Raw genomic sequence first — 20647 nt, forward strand, 5'->3', positions numbered from 1 at the left:
GTCTAGTATAGGCCGTATTTTTAGGACGCAGAGGGAGGATAAGCGTTTTGCTACCAAGGGAGGAGCCGCGTGGGAGCAGCCTGACATGTGGAAATCACTGCCCCCAGCTGCACTGCTTTGGGGCCGTGATGGGCATTGCTTTCGGCCCGGCGCACGGAAATTTCAATGCCTGCTGCTGCGCTTGGTGGTCGACGAGTATTTGAGTGAAATGGAAAAATCGGCACGGCGTCGCCGTTGCGATGTGCGAAAAAGCAGGTAGTTATCGAGAAAACGCCACAGGTGGATGAGGCTGTGCCGAAATCTGGAGACGGCGGACCCTGAGAATCATGGAGCAGCCGGCGGTACGTGGGCGCGAGCTGACCAGGTGCGGCGCTGGGCTGAGGAAACGATGAAGAAGCATTCGTTAAAAATGCATCAAACAGGTACCCGAAAAGTGGTGGAGGAATGCTGGTTGACATGTTCCTGATTACATCATTTGTGTTGCCAGGACATGATGTGGAGTGCAGGGCAGGGAGAGGCACAGTTGTCGGGCAGTGGCAGTGAATGGCCACGGGATCCATCCAGCCTAGTTTCAGATCGTCGCGCCCACTGCAGCCTCTTTTCTTGCCCTCGCTCGTTGCTACGACGGCTTGACCTGCATCTGTCGCTTTGCTTTTATGCTTCGTCGAGAACCACAACCTTTTTTTCTTGCTTCTGCATCTCGTCCACCCGTCATCGTCAAAACAACATTCCTCCCTCGCTGCCACCTAGCCACGCCGGCCACGACGCAACCAATCTGAAACTATTCCAGTCGATCCCACCGCCCAAACTCAATCTGTGAGGTCGTGCCAACACTCGCCGACCCCTACCCGGCCTCTGCCTCCTTGCTCATCTCCGCCTGAGCTGCTCATTCGCCCGTCATGTACAACCGTCTAGGTACGTCTAACAACGAGCTCCCTCCGCCGTTGCATAACGCTCTTTTTTCCAATAGCGTGCCTCGACTAGTCCATCAACAACCCGCTCCACACGCGCAACCAGAAACTTGGTCACAACCCCCGCGCGCTTGCATCACTGACATCAAAACCTCAAGGCCCCGCAGCGAACCGCCAGGACGACGAAGAAGAGTACGGCTACGACAACATGGACCCTCACAGAAGAGGCCCTGGAGCCCATCGCACCCCGTCGCCTGGCCATCCTCTGCAGACCTACCAAATGCAGGACAATCCGTATACCACACCGCTCGAAATTCCCATGGGCCCAGGTCCTGGCCCCGGAACCCCAGGCGACCGCCTCCAAGGCCAGCCCACCGTGAGTTGAGCGCAATGGCAACCTCGACCATTTCTAACTTATCCAGTACTCGGTCGAAAATATCCAAGGCAGCTATGGCCACAACGAGCAGTACGAGGCCGACCACCGCTACTCGCCCACGGCTTACGGCGTCCACGACTACGCAATCAACCCCGCGGCGCATCATGACGCGTATGGAAATACGGCCTATAATCCTACCATGGGCGGCGATGACGCCCAGTACTACCAGGACGAGGCAGATAGTCGGCCCATGCTTCAGCCGCAGCATTCGTACGGCTCCAACCCAAACAGCGCCTTGAGCCCCAGCGTCGAGAGCGCCGGCGGCTACTTTGATGCGCCCAAGCCTACGCCGAGTCCTGCACCAATTCGCAGGTGGAAGACGGTCAAGGAGGTGCAGCTCTTCAATGGCAACCTCGTTCTCGACTGTCCCATTCCACCGCGTCTCCTCAACCAAGTCCCACACGCCCAGCCACCCGAGCGCGACGAGTTTACCCACATGAGATACTCGGCTGCGACATGCGATCCCTCCGATTTTTACCAGGAGCGCTTCACCCTGCGCCAGCGCCTCTTTGCGAAGCCCCGTCACACCGAACTCTTCATCGTCATTACAATGTACAACGAGGAGGATGAGCTGTTTGCGCGCACCATGATTGGTGTAATCAAGAATATCGAATTCATGAACTCTCGGACAAACAGCAAGACCTGGGGCAAGGATGCGTGGAAGAAAATTGTCGTGTGTGTGGTGGCCGACGGTCGTGCCAAGATCAACCCCAGGACGAGAGCCGTCTTGGCTGGTATGGGTATCTACCAGGACGGAATTGGAAAGCAGACCGTCAACGGCAAGGATGTGACGGCCCACATTTACGAGGTAGGCAGTTTGAAGCCTTTTCGGGACAAGGCTAACTCGAGCAGTACACGACGCAAATGTCTCTGGAAATCAAAAAGGGAGTCGTCAACGTCAAAAAGGGCAACACCCCTATCCAGATGATCTTCTGCCTCAAGGAAAAGAATCAAAAGAAAATCAACTCGCACAGATGGTTCTTCCAGGCGTTTGGCAGCGTCTTGGACCCCAACATTTGTGTTCTGCTCGACGCCGGAACCAAGCCCGGCAAAGACTCGATTTACCAGCTCTGGAAGGCCTTTGACCTGGAGCCCATGTGCGCCGGCGCTTGTGGTGAAATCAAGGCTATGCTGGCCCACGGCAAGAAGCTGCTGAACCCTCTGGTTGCCACTCAAAACTTTGAGTACAAGATGAGCAACATCCTGGACAAGCCGCTCGAGTCGGCGTTTGGTTTCATTTCCGTTTTGCCTGGTGCCTTCTCCGCCTACCGCTACGTCGCGTTGCAAAACGACAAGACGGGCAGCGGTCCACTGGAAAAGTACTTTGCGGGCGAAAAGATGCACGGCGCCAATGCCGGCATCTTTACGGCCAACATGTACCTTGCCGAAGATCGTATCCTCTGTTTCGAGCTAGTCTCGAAGCGCAACTGCCACTGGATTCTGCAGTACGTCAAGTCTGCCAATGGCGAAACCGATGTCCCTGTCGAAATGGCCGACTTTATCATGCAACGCCGTCGCTGGCTGAACGGTTCCTTCTTTGCGGCCGTCTACGCGATTGTCCACGGACTGCAGATTTTCAGGAGTGACCACTCCTTTATCCGCAAGATGATGTTCTTGGTCGAATTTGCGTACCAGTCAATCAACATGATCTTCGCTTGGTTTGCTCTCGGCAACTTCTTCCTGGTTTTCCGCATCCTCACTCAGTCTCTCGGCCAAAAGGAGCTCCTCGGCACGGTGGGCAACATTCTGGCCACAGTCTTTGAATGGGCGTACATTGCAATCGTCATTACCTGCTTCGTCCTCGCCCTTGGTAATCGCCCGCAAGGTTCGAACAAGCTGTACATGACCATGGTTTACTTTTGGGCTCTAATCATGACATATCTCATGTTTGCCACGATCTTCATCACGGTCAAGTCCGTCCAGAAGCAGGTCAAGGAAGGCTTCTCAGTCTCCAAGCTCTTCACCAACACGGTCTTCTTCACGCTCATCGTATCCATGGCTTCGACGTACGTGCTGTACTTTGTGGCGTCCTTCATCTTCCTGGATCCCTGGCACATGTTCACGTCCTTTTTCCAATACCTGCTCATGACGCCGACGTACATCAACATCCTCAACGTCTACGCCTTTTGCAACACGCACGACATTACGTGGGGAACCAAGGGCGACGACAAGCCGGAAAAGCTGCCGTCGGTGACGACCAAGCCGGGCGGCAAGGTTGACGTGGCGGCGCCCACGGACGACCACGACCTCAACTCGCAGTACGAGCAGGAGCTCCGCGTGTTTGCGACCAAGTACGTCGAGCCCAAGAAGACGCCCTCGCCACAGGAGAAGCAGGAGGACTACTACAAGGGCTTCCGCTCCGTCGTCGTGCTCGTCTGGATGTTTTGCAACCTGGCCCTCTGCGCCGTCGTGCTCGTCACGGCCGGCACCGATGCGACGTTGAGCACCGGCGACAGCACGTCGTCGTCGAGCGGCAGCAGCAGTGGCAACCAGAAGCGTCAAGATTCGAGCAGCAGCAGCTCTTCGAGTAGTTCGTCATCATCATCGTCGTCGCAGTCGAGCAGCGAAAAGGAAAAGACGGAGCGCGCCAAGATTTACATGAGCGTCGTCCTGTGGAGCGTGGCTGGTCTCAGCGCCTTCCGCTTCCTCGGCGCCGTGTGGTTCTTGATTGTCAGGATGGTGAGTCTTCCGTCATATGATCCCTTCAATCCCTTGCTAACAGATTCATCAGTTCCGCGGCGTGTAATTGGACATCTTGGATTGTGCAAGACACAATTGGCGCGGAGCGAGCGAGCGAGCGATTGCAAGAGCCCGCCGCTCTCTTGTCCTTCTTGGTCCGTCGTCGGTTGGCCTGGGGAGCGTGCCCAATTTTGCATGAGATAGATTTCGTTTGTAACTTTTCTCTTTTCTTTGCTTTCTCTTTGTACTCTTTTCTACTCTTCTCATCATCCCGGCGGAAGGAGCATCCACCCATGCTCGCCTTCTACTCTCCTGCTGCCGGCGCCCCCCTTTTTCTTTTTTTTCTCTACTTGAATGTCCTCCTTGTCATGACGTACGCACGCAGCGCTTGGTTGTCTTTGTTCTCTCTTTTGATTTCTTGATGAAGATGTATGCTTGGTTGCTTGGTTTGGTGGGTGCTTTTGGACTGTCGGACTGGTTTGGATTGGACTGCTTCTTGATCGATTGACGTTGTTTCGCTGTTTTGCTGCACGCCGACCCGAGCCGCGTGCGGTCGGTTGGTTGTTTGGATAGGGCAGGCCGACCACATGGTTGTTAGCCTCCCCTCCTATGCGGGGAAGTAGCAGTAGCTGTATCGAGTAGGCAGGGCCCCGCGTGAGGGCGCCCTGATTGTCTTGTACCTACCCATCCTTTTATGAGTGAGTTAGTTGGGTGCGAATTGAAGCGCGATGGTAGTTGTTCGTGTCCAAGTTGTGTCCTCTTCTTATCGTTCTTCTTCTTTGGCCACCGGGCAGGCTCAATCTTTGATAAGGCTGGTGGTCGGTTGGTTGATTGACCGGTCACAGAATATCCGTAGCAAGTGTTGTGGTAGCAGTAGTAGGACGAGGGACAGACTCGAGCAGTGAATGTATGGGAGTATAAGACTACGAGACTGTGTACAGCGAGCGCTTGCCCCTCTACTACATAGTCACAGTGCTAGACTAGTTGGTGCTCATGCTGCGCTAGTGCTGATAACGCAAAAGATATTTATTCCTTTCTTCTTGCTCGCACAATTCCGATTCTTCCAACTCTTTCTCTCCTCCCCTTACTCTCTGTGTTCCATCATTCTCCCTCTCTTGAAGCTACTGGCGCGACTCCGCTCTCAACAGCGGTGGCTGCGAAATACCGTCGTCATTCACGGACTGCGCTTCCGAATGCTCGTTGCCGGTCGCCGAGTATTCGGATCTTTGGTCTGCGGATGCGGCCTCGTTTGCATCTAGGGACGCGAGCCATAACTCCATCAAGTGCTCTTAATCTGATGAAACAAGAATGGCGGAAGCAGACTTAGTCGATTAAGTGGGTGTAGATGACTCTAATTACTATAAGATATAGATCAAGAAACAAGAATCCTTACACACATGGGGCAGCATCGTAATGATGTAAGAAGGCGAGACACTACAGTAGCTACAGTAATAGGGAATCGGCGAAGCGCAGATAACGAGACGTTAAGACCTTCTTGCATACACCATCTTTCTCTCCTTGAAATATCTGGAGGCCACAGATAGCCGTGAGCCGTGACTGCAAGGCAGAATGGGATTGGAGGTAGAAGTCCGACTTTTAATACCAGGGGGGTTGGCACAGGTGGAGGTTTAAAATTGGTTTTCGGGAGAGTGAAATAGAAGTGTATTTTGGGCGAGACAATAACGACATTGACAATAGCAATGATTCTTTGGGGTCCAAGGGAACAACATGGAGGGAAGAAGAGCTTGTTTGAGCATGTACTTATGGCCGTGTCTGAATCACTGTCGATCCAACCGGCGTTGATTCGAAACTCATCACTGGTTCCCCATCGCCGAAGCCGTGCTTCATTTGTCTTCCACCACAAACGTCGTGATGTGCAGCACACATGGCGTATCCGAGGTCGCTTGAGTCCCGCGTTGCAAGATATTGTGCAACGGACCACACTGCTACCGCGACTCCGGTCGAAGCAGTGGTTGCGAGGCACCGTCATCCGCAGGATCTTCAGACCTGGAGATGGCGAATCCTGGCTCGAGGATTTCCGAGTCCGGCGTTTGCGTGTTCAGCGAGTCGTCCAGCTTGACTTGAGCACCGGATCCAAGGTTAAGTCCAAACGCACTTGCTTCGCGTCCCGAGCTGTCTTGGGCGTTTTCTTGGTGCAGGCTGCTCTGCTCTCCGTGTGCTTCGTCCCTTCGGTTGCGGAGGTTCTGGAGCTCGATGGCGTCCGGTTGTGCGTCCACGGCAGACGACACGCCGGCAGCAGCGGCCAGCGACGCTCCGCCGCCGCCGTCTTGCGCGGCACCGTGCCCGAAGTCCTCTTCCAGACTCGAGATATCTTCGTTCCAGCCTCGACGGGAGACGGGCTCGCCAATGTCGATTCCCCAGCGGTAGCGGGGCAGTGGCTGCTCGTGAAAGTTGTCTGCACCATCCGCAACGATTTCTTGGTCTGTTTCCTCGGCCCGCTTCCACCACCCCAGGGAAGCCTTGTCCCATATCTCCTGGTCTGTGATCCGTGTGATCTTCTTTTCTCTAATCTGTTGAACCAGGTTGCTATGTGCGAGCAATGATAATCGTGCTGCAATTGATCCAGGCGATTCGGGCAGAATCGAGTGGTTTGGGAAGCGAAGAAAGACCCACAAGTAGCAGCAGAAAATCGTCGCAAGGAGGGCTTCCAGGATTATGGTGGTTGATTTGTCCTGGATGATCCGTGTCTGGTAGTAGCGCAATATCCCGCCCACTATCTGCGGATTGATACCTTCAGCGGTGGCATTTCTCAGCGCGAATGGTCGGTACTCGGCCAAGAGCTCGGTATAGTAGGCTACTAAGGCGGTTTTAAGGACTTCGCCCAATTTTTCTTGATCCATAAGTGCAGAAAGATTGTGCAGTTGGTATTCCGCGTAGATGGACATCAACCGGAAGACACCAGGGTCCCTCCCAACCTTAAGAGCTTGAAAGGGATTGGATGCGTTTGGCCAGAGGTTGTTGCTGTAAAGGTAATCAGACCAAAGACCATTTGTATATTCCCTAATCGAGACACTTTGGCCGTCAGTTTCAATGGTCGAAGTGTTGTAACCAATCGGCGTCCAGGAATGGTCCTTGTTGTACGCATAAACGGTGTCAACGTGTACTCTGGTCACTTTTACCGATCCAGAGAACAAGAAAAATTGCGGGTACGATATGTTGAAGACCTCAGGTTTGATGGGCTCGTTGTACATGATTGGCGTTGCGTTGCTCACAGGGCCAACGAAGTTGGAGATATCAGCCAGGCAGAAATTGAAAGTATCATTATCTGGCATGAAATTTCCAGCATATTTGGCTTGGTTTTTGGAGCAGTTGGCGAAAAGTCCGGTTTGAATGGAGATATCGCAGAAGGTTTCGTTGGTTAGTAGCCAACATGGATCGCTCGGACTCCAGGAAACTACAAATAGCAAAGGTTCGTCCAACTTCTTATAAGCGACATCAATGGAAATTGCAGGAACTCGGATAGTCACCGTACTGCCAGTCTTATTTCTCGGTGCACCTGAGCTGCCCACGTCGGACAAGTCGCTGAGAACTAGATGTCCAACATTGCCAGATTTGGCGACGATGTCAAAGGCCTGGCCCTGTGTCCACTGGGTGTACTGAAAAGCCTGATCAGAGATAAAACGATAATTGTCCTGACTCTCAAGATCAAGGAAGGCAGGTATGGCGTGAGTGGTAAGTGATGCATCTACCGAGAATGAAGATTGGTCCACCACCTCGCTGGAATGGACCCCGTAAAGACCTGCAGCTATGATCTTTAGGATTGGAAAGAGCAAGACTGCCGTCTTCGAGGCTATCTGGGAGAGCTCGTGGTGTCGTCTTATCTGGAATTGGTTTATCTTGGATTGGGACACATGATCCACAAGCTGCATGCGTTTTCTGTGCTTGCTCCAAAGACCCTCATAAAGGGAGACTTGTTGCACTGCGGCATCTATGCCAGAACAGACGTAGCCAAGGACCGCAATGATGGTTGTAGATACGAAGTGGAAGGCGATTTGCGTAAACTCTCCCTCGTGAGCAAGTCCTTCATTCGTACGCGAGATAGAGAGAAGGATAGCAAGAGTGACGATGAGAGAGAGGAGGGCGCAAGATGAAACTGATTTGAATACAAGGTGCAGCGGGAGCGGTCGCCATCCTTCGTCGCGGAGAGGCTTTCCAGCCAAGTCCTTCGCATCAGTCGTATTTATGCCGGATGTCCTGCATTGAAGCTCGAGCATCCCGTCAGGGGTTGAATTCAACTTCCAATCAGAATAGTCGAGTGATTTGTGAGAGTCTTTGGGAGAAGCTGCGGCCCCGTGAGCGCAGATATTCTCTAAACGGCGCGTAGGATGAGCTAGTAGGACAGCTCCTGCTGCAAGCTGTCCGGGATCCTCAGAAAAATCACTTTTAGGTCTGAGGAGAGTCGATATAAGAAGCGTGACCAATCCGATCAGAAGCAAGATTACTTGCAGTGCCACAAGAATCTGGCTGTGTACAAGGAGCCTCGGTCCTTGAGTTTTAACCTTTCCCGTGACTGGTTTTACTGCGTCTTTTCGGGCTCTTATACTGACCACTTGAGCTAAAATAGCTTCGCTCAAGCGGCCAATGTCTGTCCGGAGGGATGTTCCATTATCAAGATACCTTTCTAAGTGTTTATAGTCTCCTCCAGAGAGCATACCGAAGAAGGCATCCATTTGGCTGAAGGACGAAGTGTAACTGGCCGAACTCCATACATTTGATGTGGAAACCCCGCCTGTGGTGTAGAGTTCCTGAAGATTGTTGAGATATAGCCACAGAGCAGCCATGCTGAGACCTGGGTCAATTTGGTCTTCTTCAGTCGGGGTGGGAACGTTGTAGTCAATGACTTCGCCAGTCGACCGATTTACGGTGATCTCGGCATTTTGTTGATAGAAATCGATAGAACAAATTACTCCAGTGATAGCTGTTGTGCGGTACGGAAGATACGAAAGATTTCCGTCTATCGCCACGCCACCAAGATGGTCCAAAAAAGCAATGGATGCTGTGACGTAGTCGCTTCCAGAAGGCGAACACGAAGAAAGGTTCAGCCAAGCCCTTGTCAAATGATCTGCCACTTTGGGGGATGTGTCATCGTCGACATTTGATTCTATTCCGAATGTAAAGTTTTGTAAGATAGGCTTGGAACAGTTGAGTCCGGATCCATTGATTGGAGACGCGGAAAAACGGTGGAAGAAATCCTCGCTCACTACCGAGTAGTTCAGAGCGTGGCAGTCGAAGTGAGAAGAGAAAGCCTGGACCTCTGCGACTGCGCGTCCTTCACCGGCTGCAGCTGGCGAACCTTCTGCAAAAGACTCGAATGCAAAAGAATCTTTTGTCCAATTTGGATAGCGCCCGCCTGCAAGTCTAGAAGAAGCCACACCTGCATATGGCAATGATGAGATGTGATCCACTCCGAACATAGATCCGTCTGGCTTCATCAGCGTGCCGTTGTAATTGAAAGTTGTATTGAGCAGGAAGGCTGCAGACTCCTCATGGACGGCATGAGGATTCACGTATGTCAGCGAGTTGGCAAGTGGCGACGCTGCTCCACATAGAAAGCCGGCGAGCAAAGAAAGAAGAAGTGCGAAATGGCGAAAACGAGCTGCCTGGAGAACCGAAGTGATGTCCTTGCCCGTAATGTAGTCCAAAAGAACAGATTGAGAGGCGCTGTTCCATTTGTTGCTTATAGAGGCCCATGGGGTTATCTCCTTTAACTCGCACATTACTGACTTCCAGAAAGCTGAAAGCAGAACCACTCCGACAATGGGCAAGTATTTTGCAGCCCAAACTGAGTATTTCTGGCTTCCATTGGTTGCCATTGCGACCCCCCCGTTCTTGTCAAATACTAAAGCCATAGCTTGCAAGGAGGCTGCAAATAGCAAGCAATACAAAGCCAACGGGATGGCTCTTGATTTTCGAAGCGTCGGTGGTATCCATGGTGCTCGACTCGCTAAGACAGGGTCGCCGCTGCCGACGGAGGAATCGTTCTGAGTTTCGTCTCCAGGATGTCAGTTGTGTGTATGCCAAATCTGGCTTCAGTGCTCACCATGATCCGGAATTGCGATGTGTCGAGAACCCGCAGAATGAGAAGCACAAACAAAGGACGAAAGGTGAACATGAAGAATGAACTCCTTTATGAGCTGAAGCGGTATCTTATAGCGCACAGCAGTGAAATGGCTGCGGCGATGGATCAGGCTGTGTTCTTAAGATAGATTGGCGGGGAACACAACCCCAGGCGGTGCTGCCCTGATACCCCATGAGTGCAGCCACTTCTGCTACCTTCCGCACTGAGGCCGCCTCAGCCTTGCAATTGGATAGCCCTAAGCGTAGCACGACATTGTGAGCAAAGGCCCAGAACATAGATTCTGTGGCTCGATCGGCCAGGCGAGATCGCCAGCTTTCTGCCTAGGATCTTGTGGCATCAAGGAACTTTCGACCAGTCAATGTGGCGATTGGAGTGAATTGGGACGCTGACGGAAGGCGGGAGGAGTGTACAACGTTAGATCAAGCTCTTGTCAGGGTGCAATGCGCCAGCCTTCAAGAAATGTGCGGGTCCTTAGATATGTAGTTGAGAACGTGACGACTCGGGACTCTTGAAAAAGTTCATATTCATGTCTGTAATACAGCACATCAGAGGTTTTCTGAGCACTGCGCAGTGTTGCAAGACGTTTTGCTGCGTCCCTCTCTACACCAGACACGGCACAAGAAGCTACCGCGACTTCGATCTCGGCAGGGGTTGCGAGATACTGTGAGATACTGTCATTGACGCAATGATCTTCGAAGGCGGCTTCGTGGACTCTGGGGCCGGGAGCGATGACCCCTTTGCGTGCTTCGCGTGTCTGGTGAGTCGTAAAGGACAGACCTGTCACTGTAGCGGATAGGCGGGTCTACTGCGTCTTTCGCCCAAGCAGCGGTGACGAAGCGCCGTCATCTCGGGGCTGCTGCGTCGTGGTTCGTGCGTCTTCGACCCCTGAGTCTTCGGATCTCTGGTCCGCGGAGGCGGCGTCGTTGGATCTGTCGGCGAGTGATGGGTTGGGGGACTGCGTCTCGAGCCAGTCCTCAAAGTTCCCTTGGTCGTTGAATCCAAGTCCTGGTTGGTCGCGTTGCTGCGCATGCTTGTTGCTTTGATCAGACTGAGATTCGACATCTGGTGGGTCGAATTGGCCGCCGCTTCCGGTTTCATGCTCGTCGTAGCTTGAGATTCCTTGTCGCTCTTGCTCTTGCTTGCGTTGTTGCTGTTGCTGATCGAGCTGTTCTCCATGTGCTTGGTCGGGCTTTGTAATGCTCTGGAGTTCAATGTCCGCCTGTTCTTCCAACAGAGGTAATGCATCTCCGTTTTGATACTCTTCGCTTTGGCTTTGCGCATTGTTGTAGGACTCTGGTGGGTCATTCCAGGCTCGACGCGAGACGGGCTCGCCAATGTCGATTCCCCAGCGCAGCGGCGGCAGTCGTGACTCGCCATCACCGTCAGAGTCCTCACTCGTGTTGCCCTCTGAGCCTTTCGGCTCGGTCCTCTTCCACCAGCCCAGGGCCGCCTTATTCCAAATCTCGTCATCGGTGAGCCGGGTTGTCCCGTCGTCTTTCAGGCGCCTAACCAGATCACTGTGTGCGAGGAGCGACAGCCGAGCGGCGATTGATCCAGGAGGCTTCGGCAGGACCGAATGGCTGGGGAAGCGACAGAAGATCCAGATGTAGCAGCAGAGTATAGTTCCGAGGAATACTTCTAGGATAATGGTCGTCGTCTGATCCTGGAAGATTCGAGCTTCGTTTGAGTAGAGAGTGGCGTTCATTCGCTCCGGTTTGATTCCTTGACTTGTGGCGTTTTCAAGTGCGAAGGGTCGATATGCCGTCAAAAGCTCGACGTTGTAGGCTACAATCAAGCTCTTCACGGCCTCAATCCACACGTCCTCATCCAATATGTCTGTGGGGTTCTGCAGATTGTATTCTGCGTAGGAGGCCAGCCATTGCATCGCATCCTCAGGATCATCTCCACCTGGCCAGAGAGTATCACCATACACGGTGCCGTCACCTTTAACGTAACCGAATCTTGTGCTAGGAAGCGCGCGGCTTCTCCAATACTGCTCCTCCACCTCAATTGATGACTGGTCGAAGCTGATGGGTGTCCAGGTGTCTCCGTGGGCATGTGCATAAGTGACATTCACAAATACCCGTGTCAAATTAACCGTTCCGGTGATGATCATTGGTTTTGGGGTGGAGACGTTAAAAGGTTCCGCTGGAAGACTCTCACCAACATCGATGGGTGTTATGTTGCGAATTGGACTTGCCCAATTGGAGTTGTTGACCAAACAAGTTCGAAATTTTCCATAATTGCTTTCATAATCAATTTCATGCACTTCCCAGATAGGCATCCACATTCCCACAAAATAGGGGTGGTTTTCAGAGCATTGAGCTGACGGCCCAACAACGAAAGTAATATTATCATAATTGCAATGAGCACTCATGATAGACCAACACCCTGATGCGTTTTTGTCTTGGACGATGAATTGGTCCTGTAGTTTCTGGTACGCAACATCAATTGAAATTGCAGGAGCTCTTAGTGCCACTCTGCTTTCGGTCAGATTCGCCATTCCAGATCCCAGACCTATGTCGGTCAGATTGCTGAAGAGGAGATTTTGGAGTGTCCCGGGCCTTGATATGTTGCTGAACTGTGGAAATTGTGACCACTCGACAAGTCGGGCGGCACTAATACTAACTTCATCGTTGAGTTGGTTTTCGAGATACGTTCTGACGTAGTCAAAATGAGTGATGAGGGAGGTATCCATGAAGGGTTGGATCGGTATCTTTTCCGTGCTGAGGTTAACGGTGTAGAGTCCAGCGGCTATGATTTTCAGTGCCGGCATTAGAAGGACTGCAGTTGCCGTAGATAATTGCGAAAATCCGTTTCCGATGAGCGGAGAGCGATGTGAGTTCCAAATGCGCCGGAATCTAGTCGAATGCGATCTGTCTTTAGAAGAATCCGACAGGTACCGGTAAGGAGCTACTTCTTGGACGGCATCGTCAATTCCTGAACATGCATAGCTGATAATGACGAATACGGTAGTCGACACCAGGTGAAAGGCGTTTTGGGTGAAAGGGCTGTCTGGGGCCAGCCCATCGTTCATATGAGACCATATGAGGAGCGTTGCAAGAGTCGACATAGTGCCGGCAATGAGAATGCCTACACATGCTTTCGTGCCAAATCTAAGGATGAAAGGTGACCAACCAGAAAACTCCGAAGATTCAGTAGCGCCATCTTCTGCGCATCTTTTTGCAATGCTGGATTTCCGACAATGAAGTTGAATGATGTCCGCATCTCTTCGAGTCGATTTCCAGTCCAGCGACTTCATGTTTCGTTGCATAATTTGGGTAGATGAAAGTTCCTCCCGAGCGAAAACCTTTTGAATGGAAGACGGGGAGCTTGACAATGCTAATGCTGCAGTAGCGATGTGTCCAGGATCTTGTAAGAGTGAACAGTTTAGTCTCAGTATTGCAATCAGGATTGCCATACAACCAATGTAGACCAAAGATAATTGAAGCACTCGAAGAATACCGCGGTGAATGAAAAGCCGAACTCCAGTCGACCGCATCTTGCCAGACATTGGTATTGATGTGTTTTTCCGCGCGTTGAAGTGAATGACTTGAGTGAGAATGGAGTTGGCCAAGCACTCGACATCTGATTGGAACCTCTCCTGGTCATCGATATATGTGTGCAGAGAGGCGGAATCCCCTCCTGTAATTATACCGAAAAAAGTATCCATCACTTCTAGCGTCGTCGTGAGAAAAGCTCCATAAATAACTCTTGAAATGTTCAGAAGTTTTTGGTCTTCGGCTGAGCCGGAAAGAGCGAATTCGGTTAAGTAGTACCATGATCCTACCGGGTCGAGGTTGAAATCGACATCCGAAGGTTCGTCAGAAAGAAGGCTGTAGCCTGCAATTTCCCCAGTGGATGCATTCACCGTAGTCTGAGCCATTTGCGTGGAAAAGCCAACGGAACAAACAAGACCCGCGATAGCACTGATACCGAAGGTGTGAAAGACGCTTTCCGTTTTGTTCTGATAATCAAGGATGACTACAATGGCTGTTAAGAATGTCGCATCAGAATGATCGCAAGAAGAAACATTCAGCCAGGCCGTGGTGTAATTGGTTGGAATGTAGTTTTTTTCCAGACGGATATTAAAGGTCCAAGGGACAATATTCGGACAGCCAAATGTCGTACCGTCGCTCAGAGATGCTGTAATATCGTATCCTGTTCCATTGCTGACGGGATCAAAATTTAGTCGTGAGCAATTGAAATTCGTCGACAGGGCCTGGATATCCGCTGTTATAAGTCCGTAAGAATTTGCACCATCTGAATCAGGCTGAAACGATTCAAATGCGTATGATTCTTTTGTCCATGGTGAAGAGTATCCACCTGGGAGGCGAGACAGAGCTACCGCAGCGTACGGCGTGGATGCGGTGTGGCTCGAAGAAATAGCGACAGACCCGTTGGGAAGCATCAATGTGCCGTCAACGTCGAATGTTGAATTTTTCGTCAGAAGAAGTGGCTCTATCCGAGTTGCGGACGAATCCACGTATGTGAGAGAGTTCGCAAGCGGAGAAAGTGCACCGCATAAAAAGCCAACTGCCATGGCGACAACTAGCCTAAAATTTCGAGAGCGGCCGGCGTCAAACAAAACAAGCATATCCGTGTTGGTAATGTAGTCGAGGATGACTGATCGAGAAGCGCTGGTCCACCTATCGCTCATTGAAGACCAAGGGCTGATCTGCTTCAGGCCTGTGACCACTGGTTTCCAGAGAAATGAAAGAAGGACGACGCCAAAAATTGGCAAGTATTTTGCGGCTCTTATTGCGTTGATGTGTTGATCATCGACCGCAATGCCATCGTTACTTCTGAAAACACGATGCATTATCTCTAGAGATGCTGCAAAGAGCCAGCAGTATACAGCTAGAGGGATAGCCCTGGACTTTCGCAGCATATTCGGTCGCCAACAGGTTTCTGCTGGGTCCCTGTGAGATCCGCCAGGAGCGAGGAACGCATTTCGATCGCCATCTAGAATCATCAGCTATCTGAAGAAATTTTGTAAGAAGACTTACCATAGTGTGGCATCCTCGGACGGGTCTTGACTTCGTGGTAGTCGAGCTGCAGGCAGAAAAATGGACCGCGACGCCGTTTTGTGAAATACTTCCCGCAGGGGCCGACTCTGATCTTCACGCATTCGAGAGGATGATTGGAACTGATTGGCCAAAGCCGATAAGAAAAATGGGTGCTGGAATCGTGGCACTGACGCCTGGTGTTGCACTGCACGGTCCTCCCGTCTTGACGGACTTGGGGGCCAATAACCCGAGGGCCAAAGTTAGGAGCTGCAGCCAATTTTGCAGCTATGCCGGTTGGAAGTCTGTAGCGTCGCAGTGAGAATTATTTAAAATTTGCATTTCGGATGCGGTAGACAGTGAAGTAAATTTCAGTCGCACTGAGAATGGAAAATCAGGGCAGCGTCAAATATTGGATCAGCACAAAATGGAGGCGAAGCAAAAGGCCGTGGTCGCTGTGCGGTTCTACACCAGATACGGCAAAAGAAGTTAGCGCGACTTCGGTCTCAGCAGCGGTTGCGAGATACTGTCATTGACGGACTGCGCTTCAGAACGCTCGTTGCCTGCCGTCGAGTACTCGGACCTCTGATCTTCGGAGGCGGCGTCGTTGAACCTGGGCTCGGCGAGCAGTAGGTTGAGTGATTGAGTATTGCCAAGGTCGAATCCGAGCGTGGTTGTGTTTGATCCGTCTTCTGAGGCGGCTTGGGTGTTTTCTTGTTGCTGTTGCTGCCCATCGCTCTGCGTTTCACTGTCTCGTCGACGCGGGAGGTTCTGGAGTTCAATTTGCGACTGCAAGTCCACCAAATGTGACCTGCCGTCGTCTTGAGCTTCCTCGTCTTGGCTCTCATGATGATCATCGTTCTCAAGCTCTCCAGGAAAGGCCGGTGGCTTGTTCCACCGCTGACGGGAGAACGGCTTTCCAATGTCGATTCCCCATCGAAGCGAAGGTGGCGGCGGCGGCGGCGGGTTGTTCTCATTGCTTGTCTCCTCGTCCTCGCGCCTTTCCGCGTCTGGTGGCGCGGCCTCTCTTTTCCACCAGCCCAGTGCTATTTTGTCCCAGATGTCGTCGTCAGTGAGTCGCGTGGTTCCGTCTTCTCGCAGTCGCCAGACCAGATCACTATCCGCAATGAAGGACAGCTGCGCCGCGATCGAACCGGGTGACTTAGGGAGAATTGGGCGGCTGGAAAAGCGGTGGAATATCCACATGTAGCTGAAAAAGATTGCCGCAAGAAGTATCTCGAGGAGAATGGTGTTAAATCCATTTTGAACGATGCGTTCTTCAAAAAACTCCAGCTTCCCGTCGATTTTTTGCGGCTCCACATTATCCTGCTTGGCCGATTTCCGGGCAAATGTTCGAAACTCTGTCAGACGCTCTGCGTAAAAGGCAATTAGTGTATCCACAGTGGCGTTCAATAATTCGTCCTTGTCCAGAAGAGCCGTTAGATTATGTAGCTGAAATTCGGCATAAGCAGCAAGCAGTCCAAAGAAGTTTATTGGATCATCGGGCCAAAGAGAGTCGTAATTTAGAGAGCCTCCCGGGGGTTCGGTCGTGTAGTGGCTGATTCCTAAACTCATTCCCTCTTTCCCAATTTCGTGTGGCTCAATTGTTGACTTGTCGTAATCGACTGCTGTCCAAGAGTTTTTACTGGTGTAAGCATACGTCACATTGACGTAAACTTGAGTCAAGTTTATTGATCCTTGGAAAGCCGAGGCGTAGGGAAAGGAAACATTCAAGTCTCCTGACTTCAACTCCATTCCATGAACGATTGGAGTCGCGTTGCTCACTGGTCCAGTTATGTTGAGAAGGTCCGCGAAACAAAACGAGAAGATTCCGTCTTCAAGGTCGGCGGCGCCATGATATCTATGTTGATCTTCGAAACACTCTGCTAGTCGACCGAAATTGAGGCCCTCCAGATCGCGGCAATTCGTGAATTCAATCCCCCAGCACCCTGATTCTTCACTGTCGTCGCCTGCGTAGAATTGCACGGCTTGTGATTTCAGAGAAACGTCGATGGAGAAAGCAGGGACCCTAACAAATATTTTAATGTCGGATAAGTTTGTGATCTTCTTGACGTCCACTTCCCCCGTCAGATCACTAACGAGGAGGTTCCCAAGAATACCGGGTCTTGAATTGGGGCCAGCTTGCGTCCACTTTGTCATGAGCCAGGAATAGTAGTAGAGGCCCCAATCCACATCAGCATGATGGTCGAAAAACTCCGCAATTGCAGAAGTAGTGTGGGTTATCAGAGAAGAGTCCACCTGCAGCTGGACTGGATGGGTTGTAGGGACAGAGGTCAAGCTGTAAAGACCCGACGACACCACTTTGAGGATGGGTAGAAGTAGCAGCGCGGCCACGGAAAAAACCTGTGAAAGTCCAGTTTGAGAAGTTTTTGTTTGGTACGTTGCCATGACTCCTTTCCTGTTGCCGTCATTCAATGGAAGTAGCTTTTTTCTGGGCAGATTGCGGATGTATCTGTATGGCTTCACTTGCGTAACCGCGGCGTCGACACCCGAGCATATATACCCTAAGATCACCAGGATGGCGGTGGATATGAATTGGAACACGTATTGCACCGACTGCCGGTTCTGAGTGATGCCATGGTTGTTGCGAGAGTAGATAAGGAGAGCCGCAAGCAACAGAAAAGTTCCAAGCAGCATGACAGAGATCAATGCTTTTACTTCAAATCGCAGCGCCAAAGGCCGCCAGCCCGGATTTCGAGAAGGCCTTGTTGGGTTGCTCGAATGCGCGTCTGTTTCAATGCTTTTGCGGGATTGTAACCTCTTGATTCCACCCGCCGCTGATGTCAGTTTCCAGTCCAGAGGCTCCAGATTGTGGTGCATTATCTCATCTGATGAAACCACTTCGTTGTTGTAGACTGTCCGGAGATCGGAATCTGAGTTCGCTAGAGTGATAGCTCCTGCCGCGCAGCGTCCTGGTTCGTCAAGTAAAGAGTATTTTGGTCTTAGCACTGTCGAAATTAAGAGCACAGCGCACCCGATCAGTGCTAAAACAGCTTGCAAAACACCAAGCATTCCGCGGTGCAATACCAAATGACGCTTGAAGACTTGAATGGACCCAGTGACTGGATTTGAAGAGTTGCGTCTTGCCTGGAAATTGATGGCCTGAGTAATGATCGAGCTTCCCAGGGTCTCAACGTCCAGCTTGAATTTTTCGAAGTCATCCATGTAAGTCAAGAGGACATCAGTATCGCCCGATGTTAGAGTTTTGAAGAAGAAATCCATCTGGAACGTGTCGCTAAAGCCGTTGGCGCCTTGCACCGCAAATGTGCTGTCTCCGAAGATCTCACTGTACTCGTAACCATTATCATCATCACCATCATCATCGTCATTGTAGGCCATTTTTAGGCCATCCTCGCCTATGAAATCCATGTAGGCAGTGAGGTACACCCAAACTCCGGACATCGTAAGATTTGTGTCAATTTTGGAGGCGTTACTCGATTTGTCGAGACCATGGCTGACGACATCGCCGTTGGAGCCTTTGACCGTAACGTTGGTCATTTGTGTGGAGAAGTCGACCGAGCAAAATAGGCCGGTGGCATTTATGACCGTGGTTGGAGTTATATCAGGGTTGTCGTCTTGTTCGTACGCTGCATCCAGAATGTCGACAAAGGCTACCGTAGCAGTTATGAATAGATTGCTGGGATCAGATTCAGGACAGGAAGTAATGTTCAACCAGGATCTCATTGCATCTGGAGTGCTATTGTGTCGCTGGTCCGAGTACTCGAATGAAACCGTCAAGTTTTGGCGGATGGGCAGAGAACAATTGATGTTGTCGTTGCCGCTCACAAAGGCAGTAAGATTTTGCGATGATCCGCCATGTACGAGGGAATAACCCAACGGTACGCATTCGAATTGAGTCGAAACAGATTGGACCTGGGCCTCCACAAGAGCGCCAGCGGCTGCAGTAGCTGAATCACCAGAGAAGGACTCAAAAGCGTGAGAGTATTTGGTCCATGGCGTGTATTGTCCATCGAGAGATTGAGAAGTAGCCACTGCTGCATAGGGCTTGTACCTTTCTCGAGTCGGAGGCCAGATCAAAGACCCATTCGGATGTGTAAATGTTCCGTCGAATTCGAACGTTGAGTTTATGACGAGAGCCGAAGACTCTTTCGACAAAACAAATGCCTCGGACGTCATTGCATTCGCCAGTAGTGACAAAGCTCCACAGACAAAGCTGAGGACCAATGCCAAAAACAGTGCGAAGTGACGACAGCTCGCTGCGCGGTACACGGAGATGATTTCCATATTCGTAACATAGTCCAGGAGAATGGATTTGGAAGCTCCAGCCCATTCATTCATCGAAGCCCAAGGAGTGATTATTTTCAATTCGCTCGTTACAAGCTTCCAAAGTAATGAGAGGATGACGACGCCAATGGCTGGTAGATATTTTGCAGCCCAGACTGAGTATTTGTGCGTTTCGTCGATGGGAATTCCATTGTGTTGTTCAAAAAAGACAGCCATCGCTTCGAGACAGGCCGCGAAAATCCAGCAGTACAGCGCCAGTGGAATAGCTCCTAACTTGCGAAGGATTGGGGGTATCCATGGCGCTGGTGTCTCCACACGAGGCGTCTCGTCGTCAAGAGGCAGATCTTGCACTTCGAATTAATGGGTCAGCGGCTCATGTCCGAGTACAGACGTCAATATTGACCACTTACGCGAAGAAGGCATTTGGATCGCGGAGCAGATTTAGACATCGAATGACGACGGCGAGGCTGGAGTGCCAGAATGGAGGCTTTTGTTTCAAGCACGACTGTGGTATCTCGCAGGCAACTTGTGTCACCTGCGCCGCTCTGATGCCTGATGCGAGCAACCGCATCTGCTCTCCCATGCTCAGAGAATTCTTCAGCCTTGCCATCGCATAGGCCCTGTGGTGACACGGCATGGAAAAGGGTTGCTCCAAAAAAGCATTTCTGCAACGCAATCGGCCGAGCAAGACCTCCACCCTTCTGCATCTCCGCTCTGTGCGTCGGACACGGATGGCAGAGCCTGTAGAGCTGAAGTCGTCATCTTCCAGCCTTGCCGCTCGGAGCGCCGTGGCGCTGGAATGCAGGTTGCAGAGGGCCGTTATCGAATGAGTTGAGAGTCTCGAGAGTCGCGGGACAGTGTTGCCCGGGGGGGGGAAAGGGGTGATTAGCTGGGGCGAGCGAGAGTCGTCGTTCAATCTGGCTCTCTAGACGACGCAGTGCGCTAGCCTGATCGGGTGAGTGCTCTTGCACAAGCTGAAAGTAGCATCGCCCACCCATTTTTGGGAAGGCGCAAGTCTCGTGAATTATCTTCGTTTCTCATAATACCAACAGAGAAAGGGAAAATAAGCAAGGCAGATCGCCATTCCGTCAACCGAGCGGGATGCAAAGAGGCTTACCGTCTGACTTCCACCCATCTTGATGTGTGCACTCCAGAGAAAGCCCCAAGCACGAAAGCTGTTGTATCCACCAGGAGCCGTACGGGTACCGACAACGAACTCCAAAAGAAATGCCCGATCGCTTGCTCGCTC

The 20647-nt window shown here is 51.5% G+C and overlaps 5 protein-coding genes across 5 annotated transcripts; 2 read left to right on the plus strand and 3 right to left on the minus strand.

Moving 5' to 3' along the window:
- Positions 1-187: 187 nt before the first annotated feature.
- On the plus strand, positions 188-506 carry BKA78DRAFT_317755 (uncharacterized protein). The gene has a single exon (XM_066888735.1). The coding sequence runs from the start codon at positions 284-286 to the stop codon at positions 464-466; it is 183 nt and encodes a 60-aa protein (XP_066743843.1). The 5' UTR covers positions 188-283; the 3' UTR covers positions 467-506.
- A 464-nt stretch (positions 507-970) lies between these two features.
- Positions 971-4301, plus strand: BKA78DRAFT_157750 (chitin synthase I). The gene is made up of 3 exons (XM_066883051.1): positions 971-1287; positions 1334-2155; positions 2200-4301. The coding sequence occupies exons 1-3, from the start codon at positions 1120-1122 to the stop codon at positions 4228-4230; spliced, it is 3021 nt and encodes a 1006-aa protein (XP_066743844.1). The 5' UTR covers positions 971-1119; the 3' UTR covers positions 4231-4301.
- Positions 4302-5662: 1361 nt separating this feature from the next.
- BKA78DRAFT_372122 (uncharacterized protein) lies at positions 5663-9896 on the minus strand (the record flags this gene model as incomplete). Its single annotated transcript, XM_066892723.1, has 1 exon — positions 5663-9896. The coding sequence occupies one exon, from the start codon at positions 9894-9896 to the stop codon at positions 5973-5975; it is 3924 nt and encodes a 1307-aa protein (XP_066743845.1). The 3' UTR covers positions 5663-5972.
- Positions 9897-10928: 1032 nt separating this feature from the next.
- BKA78DRAFT_296805 (uncharacterized protein) lies at positions 10929-15138 on the minus strand (the record flags this gene model as incomplete). The annotated part of the gene is made up of 3 exons (XM_066886667.1): positions 10929-14962; positions 14985-15108; positions 15136-15138. 3 exons carry the CDS (start codon positions 15136-15138, stop codon positions 10929-10931), a joined length of 4161 nt encoding a protein of 1386 aa, XP_066743846.1.
- Positions 15139-15621: 483 nt separating this feature from the next.
- BKA78DRAFT_372130 (uncharacterized protein) lies at positions 15622-20208 on the minus strand (the record flags this gene model as incomplete). The annotated part of the gene is made up of 2 exons (XM_066892724.1): positions 19809-20208; positions 15622-19748 (listed from the first exon to the last, which is right to left on the minus strand). The coding sequence occupies exons 1-2, from the start codon at positions 19819-19821 to the stop codon at positions 15622-15624; spliced, it is 4140 nt and encodes a 1379-aa protein (XP_066743847.1). The 5' UTR covers positions 19822-20208.
- Between the last annotated feature and the right edge of the window lie 439 nt (positions 20209-20647).

This window comes from Phyllosticta capitalensis (genome assembly GCF_038381095.1).
Source record: "Phyllosticta capitalensis strain CBS 128856 chromosome Unknown BKA78scaffold_6, whole genome shotgun sequence".
NCBI lineage: Eukaryota > Fungi > Ascomycota > Dothideomycetes > Botryosphaeriales > Phyllostictaceae > Phyllosticta > Phyllosticta capitalensis.